General features: G+C 36.8%; 1 protein-coding gene across 3 annotated transcripts; it reads right to left on the reverse strand.

Annotated features, from left to right (window-relative positions):
• Window positions 1-1,586: 1,586 nt before the first annotated feature.
• Window positions 1,587-3,475, reverse strand: LOC137577400 (uncharacterized). Of its 3 annotated transcripts, none has more exons than XM_068290856.1 (4): window positions 3,301-3,475; window positions 2,688-3,219; window positions 2,507-2,627; window positions 1,587-1,938 (listed from the first exon to the last, which is right to left on the reverse strand). In XM_068290856.1, the coding sequence occupies exons 1-4, from the start codon at window positions 3,447-3,449 to the stop codon at window positions 1,748-1,750; spliced, it is 993 nt and encodes a 330-aa protein (XP_068146957.1). In that variant the 5' UTR covers window positions 3,450-3,475; the 3' UTR covers window positions 1,587-1,747. The 3 variants fall into 3 exon arrangements, with proteins under 3 accessions (XP_068146957.1, XP_068146956.1, XP_068146958.1); XM_068290855.1 differs by having other exon boundaries at window positions 2,688-3,240; XM_068290857.1 differs by lacking the exon at window positions 1,587-1,938 and adding an exon at window positions 2,297-2,447 and having other exon boundaries at window positions 2,688-3,240.
• Between the last annotated feature and the right edge of the window lie 5,971 nt (window positions 3,476-9,446).

Raw genomic sequence — 9,446 nt, forward strand, 5'->3', positions numbered from 1 at the left:
TCCACATTGATGGCTAATAGGTAAGGAAAGAGTTACCAAAAAAGTTGCAAGGGTATACAAACTTTGACGCGGTCAAAGTTAGCCCCGGCCCTCTGTTTTTATGTACAATCTGGACAATCTTGGACAATCAGTAAATTTGAAGATACATAAAAGATAACAGGAATGGTCAGCTCCACTGAGTCAACTATTATATATAAACTCTTAAGTTATACAGATGAGTAATTAAATCTACTTAAGTATTTATACATGTGTATGTACATTATTACAGGAGCTTCATTTTATTTGGTATATATATTTATATTTATGTGTGTGTACAGATATAAAACAAAAGTTAAATTCTATTTGGAACGTCTAATATATGTAATCAAGTAGACTTAGAGCTAGATAAGTTGGAGTGGTTGTGCAGTCTCTCAATATATCTAATACTAAACTCTGCTATTTCATCCTTTACAAACGGTATATTAAGGTCCTTATGAATTTCAACATTGGAAACATACCAAAGTACCAAGGTTTTCGATTGATAACGTTGCATAACTTCAATATTTTATTGGCTCGTTGTTTAAGTTGAAAGGAAAACATCAGCTTGAAATGATTCCTTCTATTGTCGAGTCAGCAAAAAGATACAATTATATAAATTAAACAATTCTATGACTAGAACTTCACTGTGTTGCTAATTCAAGCTTGATATGCTAGAACAGCAATAAATGTATACTAATAAAACAAAACATTTAAGTTAAGAAACTTTCAATGAGATTGCAAACGGAACGGAAATGTTATTTGATATTACATATACTTTCAGCAAGGGTAAAAAGCTTTGTGAGTATTCCAAAAACACTAAAAATATTTCAATCTGGGCTAGGCAAGGATAATACTGGATTTCCACAGAATTGAATAATTTCTTATAAGTTTAGAACATATTTGAATAGGGTCCAATACAGAAAAGTTAGAACTTACCAGTAAGAGCCAACAAAGTGACCCCAGGGAAATGGTTTCCCTAAGAAGTCTTTGCCAAATATCTTAGTTCTATAATAATACAAGCACTCTATACTTCCATTCGGATAAAGATCGATATATGTATACTCTGTTTAACTGTAAAAATTTTAATTTATTTTCCGATGGTCCTTCAGAAAAATAGAAAAGTCCTTTTCAATTCCACATTCCAAAGGTTTTTAAAGGATCTTTCTGTTTGTGTTCTGTTCTGTTTCAACTAAAACTTTTCACATTGTCATGAAACGAGAGTTAAATTTATTCATGAACATATGAACAATTTCTAATACCCATTTAGAATAACAGCAATAATTTATTATTTCTAACACTTTACAATTTTGCCGCGTTTATTTTGGCGTGTCTCTATGCCGCTTTTATTATGGTTAGTCCTTTGTTTTTGTTGGCGATTTTTATACGTGTGCTGGCTGATATCAAAGTACATATATATATATATACATATATACATAGCAACAAAGGCTTACTGTTTATTTTTCATTTGGCAAACGGTGCGGGGCGTGGCAGGTGACGGAGGCGTTCAAGCGCATTCGTTTATTTCAACACTTATGCCCGAATAATATTCATTTATAAATATTTTACACTTTTGTGTAGAGAATAAAACATATCAAATTTTATTATTATTCAAATATGAAATATATGTATGTATGTATGTATGTGTTTCGGATTAAAAACTCCAAAATTTAAATATAAGTCCTGTAGTCTTTTTTGCCACCATTTGTTGGTTTCTTTGTTCTTGGCCCTGTTAAAATATGCGCACACTCAGCAAACGCAGTAGAAAGTACACAAATTTCAGCGGGAAAAAGGCAGTTTCCATCTTGGCCAAATAACGCCGTTCTTCATTCAAATACTCATTAACGTCGACAAACAGAATATATATCAAATATCCAATAAAAAACATATGCACGATCAGAGTATATATGTAATAATAAGCATCTAAAAAAAAAAAATAACAGGGGCAAGAAATTTTGACACTTTTGTAAGCTGCAAAAATTAAGAAATGTTAGACCCTAAAAGTTTTGTTGACCTAGCAAATATTCTATGAACAGCTAGATTTGCGATTGGATATACTAGGTTTTAGAATTTCCACCTTTTCTTTTAACTAAAGTCTCACAGTTGCTATTAAGATTTGGATTAGGACACCCATAGAAGAGATTTTAATCACTTTGTCTTACATATCTTTACCCTTACTCAAATTGGCAACGAAACTTGAGAAATATTATAAGGACTCTGCATTATCAAAGTGAATTCAAAGAGGTCGAATATGACTTTTTTGCAATGCTTTTGTCTGATCCATATATATACCACATACTGAAAAAGTTAACAGCCATATCACATCTTAGAGGTCTCACAATTCTAAAACACTTAACTGTAAGTGTACATCATAAGCTTACATCTTAATGTCAAGATTTGACTGGATACATTGGCCGATCCCAAGCGAAGCACTAAGAAAATAGACCCTTCTTGCCCAATAAACTAAATTCTGTGGATTGAAAGAACTTACCAATTTTTCTTAGAAGTTGTTTGCCTGGAAAGTTGCTCAATCTGAAATTCAATGACTGTAGAGAATATTCGGATTCACTTATGGGATTGGAACCTCTATCGACAAAACGTTTCTTAGTTAGCTTGTAGAAGGGCACAATTATTTGGTTAGGAAATTATATAGTAACTAACTTATTAAATACCTTGGCACGGGGTGAAACATTGGCTTGGGGTATTCTGTTGCGAGCAGTCAATATTTGTAAGTTTTCCTCTTCCTTTTTGGGACTTTCACAGAGCCAATCATTTTCATCTTCGGCCAAGCGTTTTAATGTCATCAATCTGACCTGTTCCTTGATATAGTCACCGACATTATCCTGAGTCAAACTGTCTTCTGCGGATGACCGATGACTTTTCCGTTTTCGTAGGTATTTCCTTTTGGGTTCATCAGGAGCTGGGCAACTGTCACTATCCTCCACATCCGCACAAAGTTGATTAAGCTTGAATTTTTCGTTCTTGCGATGCTTTTCAGGTTCGGTATCCAAGTATATCTTACTCTCATTCTCATCCTCACTGACTTCAGCCAATTGTTGAGATAATTTATAGAGGCTTTTATTACTTGACATGGCGGCACGTTCTTCTAGGTTCGGCAATTTAGGTTCCGCCCTCAGATAACGCTCCTTGATGTTATTGACTCCGTTGACCAAGTGTTGACCATCTGCCGTGATGTTAATATTGCTGGAATATGTCGAGGATGCTCTGTTGTTGTTGTTGGGAGAACCTATATATAGAATCTTTAGGACTTGATCTATTACTTACGACTGGGCCACAAAATTACTATTTTTATACATATGAATCTGGCTTGAATTCGACTTTTGCATTTTCTTGCTATTGTACGGCATTTTCGATTTTAAAAAAATATATATATATCTGTGTAGAGATGTGTGTAAAGTTGATATAAATATCATAGATAGCTGTAAGCAGTTCTATTTTCTATAGTTGGTAAGAATTTTAAAGCTTTAGCTTTTGACAAATGTATGAAAAATGAAAACAATGATAAAATTGGTATTAATACTAATGCAAAAAAAAAAAAAATTTTATGGAGTGGTAGTCCTTGAACTCCTTTTTAAGGATGTGCAAAAATATTTTGAAAATATTTAACATGGAAGCCGTTTTTCAAAAGTGAGTTTTATTTTGAGCGAAAAAAATAAAAATCATTTTTAATCATTATTTTTGATTTTTATTTTTTTTGATCAAAAAAGATTTTTATGGATGATTCTTATTAAATTACTCAAAATTAATGATCTTTTTTGAAGAAAATTGAAAAAATTGAATTTTTAAAAATCTTTCCAAAAATGCATAGATGGCATCGAATTAAATATTTTGGTGTAATCTATTCTTTTCTAAGTCCTCTATAAGTAAATGATTTTTTCATTTAAAGAAAAAAAAAATAATCATTATTTACGGTCCCTGTTTTAAACAATTGCGCAAGCGCAAATCCTTAGGCCATTTCCGTACTGTGCTCCTGCCCATTCCACGATCTCTCATCCTCTCACTCTCTCTCTCTCTCTCTCTGCAAATGGCTCGCTCTCTCTTCTACAATGTTCTCATCCTCATCATCCTTTGCTGTTGCTGCTGTCTCGCTCATCAAAGCGACGACTAGGTCCTGGGGCAACATTAGTAAAGCGAAGCGTACGACTGATGCTGCCGCTGCCGACGCTTCCAGCCGGAGGCACTTTTTTTAACGCAGCGACGCTTTTTCGTACAGTCATCGCCAGCACCGGCAGCAACAGCATCGGCGGCTCCTTCAACTTTGGGGGTATGTACTCGGTAAATGTACAAGCCTTTGCCCAGCAAAACTCCTACACTGAAAACAAATCAAAGTTAAATTATCCTTTCTTGGAATTATTTATACATTAACAACTCCAGAAAGTATCTGATTGATAGAAGCTATTATGAATATTACAGATATTTACATGAATATAGACAATTGAACCCTAAATAAGAATGAAACTTAAAAAACTAGATATTTAGGTTTATCTTTTAGGAGCTATTTGTTTTCCAATCATCTGAAGTTACAGGAGTCCACTTTGTAGTGTCCTTATAAGTCTCTGAACATATTTGCAGGGTTTATTTTTTCCAAATTTTCGGGAAATACTCTCAAAAAATGCAAAAAGAAACAGCATGTCTGAAGATTTCGAATCAGTACCTGAAATTTATAGACCAACTCTAGCTGAAAAACATAATAAATCCATACAATGCGACAAATTTTGTTGCCTATATCTTCAAATGAATGTGTATATCTAAAGGGCAATCAAATATGTTAAAGATCTACAGATGGGGATCAAGAAACTAATATCTTCTAGACTTTTAGGAAACAATAGACAAGGGAATACATTCTGGGCGATCTGATATAAAAGGTCATTGACCTCGTATTGAGGAAGCTAAAAGATAAAAACACATTTAAAACAAAAAATTGTTAGCCCAGTTTTGATTCACTTCAAAAAGGGTCATACTCTGGTTACATAATTAAAAAATTGATTCCCTTCTATATAAATTGGTCCAAGCATTCCTAAAATTCAAAGTATTTAAGTTTAGTAAGTTTATCATGAGTATTCCTAGTTAAGGCTTGAAGTCTCAGATTATTGATCATATTGATAATTTATGTTTTACTATTTGTAATTTAGAGTATGAAATTATATTTGAAATGTGAACTTATTTTATTTTTTTAAAAGGATTTTTTGGAGAGTGTAAAATTGTTTAGCTTTTGGCCATGTTGGTAGGGCGCAACTAAAATGCAGTTGTTTTTTCTTTTTTCTTTTAGTTTATTTTTATTTGCCATGTATTTGCTGCTGCCGCTGCTTCTGCTGCTTCTGCTGCCCATTTGGTGGCTCCTTCGCCCATCGCTGGCAGCAATTCGAGGCAAGAAGTAGACCTTGCGGGCACTTAGGACTTGACTTCGACTCGACGATGCGGAATCCTCTTCTTTAAACTAGTTATGATTGTCTCTAATTAAAGGCATTCGACATGAAATGGAAGACGAAATGAGAGAACAAAAAGGAAAAAGAAATGAATACAAAATTGAGCCAATGCTCAATCATTTATGCGAAATGGCAATTTATTTAGCTGACTTACTCGAGACAAGAACAAACTGCAATTTTTGGAATTTGATTTTGTTGTGTGTGCTACTGACAGTTGCATAAATTTCTACATGAATAACGCTTTCAAATTCATTGCACACACTCACACACACACACACACTCACACCCTCTGTGGGGAAGTTCGTTTGTTTCATTTGAATGTTAATTAAATTTTGTGCCTAAAATGCTTTAGACTTTTGACATATGCCCCGCTTTTTGCTTATTGAAGCGCATAATTTGTTTGCAGAAAATATATATATATATATATCTCGCATACATTTGAACAATTAACAGAAAAAACGAAATGTTCTATAACAAATTGAAAAGAAAAGGACTGCACTCCACTAAAGAACTCCCTTAGAAAGGAAGTCTCTCAAAATGGCAGTGCAAAAGGCGGCACTACTAGTTTCCGTTTCCGCCACCCAAGCAAAAACCACGGAGTCAGGAAATTAAAATGCAGCCTATGCGGCGTATGTGTAATATCATTGGCACACTCACAGACCTCCAGTGCAGCCACAATTATGGCTAGAGCCAGTCGGCCTGATAAGCCGCCAAGTCAGAGCCAACCGCACACAGAGTGGGGGGAGAGAGAAAGGTCCCTGGCCAGAGTCCTGGCTCCACCAATTGGTCATTAAGCGTCGTTTTATGGCTCCCAATGACTCGGAATGTGAACTCGACACAGACTGCATTTGCCTATTAAGCGACGAGAGTTATCTTCAAGCCACTAAATTGCAGCCGATAAACGCGAAATCCCAAAACTTTTGGCCAAACGTATCAGCAGAAAGAAATTTTAATTAAATGTCGCCGCAAACGATGTGGTAATATGAATATAGAGCTGAAGCAGCAAGCCAAGGCCAGGGATAGGGACATGGGAACATGGGAACATGGGCAGTGGCCAGGCTAGCGACTGCTCCAGATGAGCATTATTTTAGCATTCAATATGATTGTAGCTGCCGGGCGAGTGGCTCAATTTATCACAATGCCAAACAAAAAGCAAAACGCAAACGCTTAACTGGAAATCCGAGTGGTGGGTATACCATGAAATCCGTTGTTTTCTGTCAAGCTATTTGGATTTGGATTGCACTTAATACCGTTGCAATGACAGGCGACACAACCGAGGCCACAGTTCGAGGACCAGCCGAATTGCATTTCATTTTCAAGTGTCAGCGTTTTTCCATCGTCATTCCTTCTTTTCCCCCAAAAGCGTTTGCAGTGTGACGGCTTATTACGTTCAGGCTAGCCATTGAAGGCTAATTTGAACGGGGGATTTCGGGTTAGGATATAACCAATACATTCAGTCACACATATAGTCAGACATACATACATACATTCATATCTATTACCTATTTAAAAGGCAAACACACAAAAACGAAATGAAAATCCTTGGGGTCATTTAACAGCTCTAGAGATGTCAGAGTGACAAAATATCGTACACAATTGGATTAGGCTTACAATTAGATCAAAGATCTGTGGCGAAGCTATATACATTTTTATATATTATTGACTTTTCATATTCATAGAACATAAACGAAATAAGAATTGGCCAATGTTCGACATCATTGGCTTATATACTTACAAGGTGACACCTTAAAACCTGCGAGGTCTTAGACAACGACTGATAACTTTCGATTTAGATGGTCAAGGTGATTCAAGTGAAGATGTTAGTTTGTGTTTATTAATAAATAAGGTATTGATTGACAGACTAACTTACAGCAATCGTTTCACGCTACCATCTCGAAGGAGCCACCTTGGACATTGAGATTCAGTTTCGGCAGTTTTCACTGTATCCCCTTCTCTATATATGTTGAGTTCAAAAATTCATCATTGTTGGCGCTGCGCTGCGCTGCTGCTGCTGCATTGTTGCCAATTCTACATCTCCGTCTCTTCTTGGCCAAATCCTCGGGCTGCTGCTGCTGCTGCTACTACTACACTCCTGCCCTTCTTTTCATTTCCCTTGCCATCCCTTACCACATACCGCAAACGAAACTGACTGATGCCTGGAAGCCACTTTTGGGATGAAATATTATAATTACAAGCGAATGTCCCGAGGCCAAGGTGGAACTGTACTGAGGTAGAGGTAGAGAGGTTGAGGAGCTGGAGCAGCAGCCACTGCAGGAAAAGAAGGTGGATCGGAGGAGGAGGAGTAGGAGACAACCAACCAACAAGCAAGGCCCTGACGGAGTCTGGGCCCAATCGCAACGTAAAAAACCCCCAAAAAAAAAAAAAAAAAAAAAAAAAATACAACAAAACTCTCTCACTGAAGCTGAGGCAGAGAGATATGAGGAGGTTCGGTGTGTTTGCCTTGGGGCAATCTTCATCTCGTCGCAACATGTTCGTGTCGATGATGAGGACGTGGATTCGGATTTGGATTTGGAATTCGTTGTGTTTACGTAGAAGCCTGCCGGCAAAGGAATAGAACGGGAATGAGATCCCTGTGTGTGTGTGGTGTGAAGAGGTTTGACTGTGAGTGGGGGAAGGGGGCCGTGGATTTGTTATTGCCGATACTGATAAGGCATGGAACTGGTTTGTTGCAACATTGCAACATGTTCCAAGCATTCAGTAAACAGCAACAGATAGATAGAAAGAGACAGCAAGAGAAAGAGTGAGAAAGAGTGTGGGGGAGTAAGTGGGAATGAGGGATTATGAGGCACTGTGTTAGTGTGTGTGTGTGCGTGTGTGGAAAACCCCGTTATTAATTGCAACTTTATTGCTTCCAGGTATTTATTAAGTTTTTGTTTAATTTCTAAAACAGTCATTTGTTTTTGCTTGTATTTGTTTATGTCTCATTTCATTGCAATTTAGTTGAGGCACACACAAACACACACACACACACACAGATATCTGTCAGTTTTATTGAAAATTAGCCTCCAGTTAATTTTGTATGCCATTAAATTTTCTACATGACTATACCCCTCCTCTCCTCTCTCCACTCTTTTTATCTTTTCCAACTCTGTGTGTGTCTCTGTGTCTCTCTCTCCCCCTTCCCACCCTCTCCCTATTGTGCGATTCCCAAAAAGTAATGCATGCAGATTATAAACTTAAATATGAAATGTCACGCATTGACAGGCATTTTTGAAAAGTGTGCAACAACAACAACAACAACAAGGCAAGTTTCACAAAAAACCCCTCGGGGCAATCCGTTTATGACCATCTCTTTTCCATCTCCAGCTCACGCCATGGTTAATACCAACTACACACAAAAGACAAGAGGAGAGACCCAGCCGGACCATCCAAAAACCAAAACCAAAACCAAAAACTTAAACAAAACCAGAAACAGGAATTTATGTGGCCTTTTTGCATTTGGTTTGAGGCGAAAGTGTTCGCTTTGGGATGTTGGTACAGAGAGACCAAGACCCATGAAGATGATAAGGGTCACATTCACATGCCAGGTGGTGCGGAGATTGGGCATTTGGTGGTATGTGTGATGGGAGGGGCGATGATTAACTTTGCATCTACTTAAACATTTACTTAGGACACTCTCTTTCATCGAAATCCATTAACATATTTAATATATATTATGTGACGACTTCAGGACGATATTCTGCGTACTTGCACAAATGGGAAAACAATTCATCGTGAACGGGATAATTAAAAGGACATTGGTACTCGGAGGGTCGCTCACGTAAATATATTGTAGCGTTTACTGGTGGCAAAAGGGCCATATAGTAGCACACCAGACTTAACCCAGCTGATAATCTAAATAGATAGATAAGAAATGTCATTAAGAGATAGATAAGAGGCAAATTTGTAATATGTATAGATGATATGATGTCTTATGATATAGATCACTCATCTTTTGTATAAGTTCTGAAGATTCTCAAAACA

This window comes from Drosophila tropicalis, unplaced genomic scaffold (genome assembly GCF_018151085.1).
Source record: "Drosophila tropicalis isolate 14030-0801.00 unplaced genomic scaffold, ASM1815108v1 contig_593, whole genome shotgun sequence".
NCBI classification, from domain to species: domain Eukaryota; kingdom Metazoa; phylum Arthropoda; class Insecta; order Diptera; family Drosophilidae; genus Drosophila; species Drosophila tropicalis.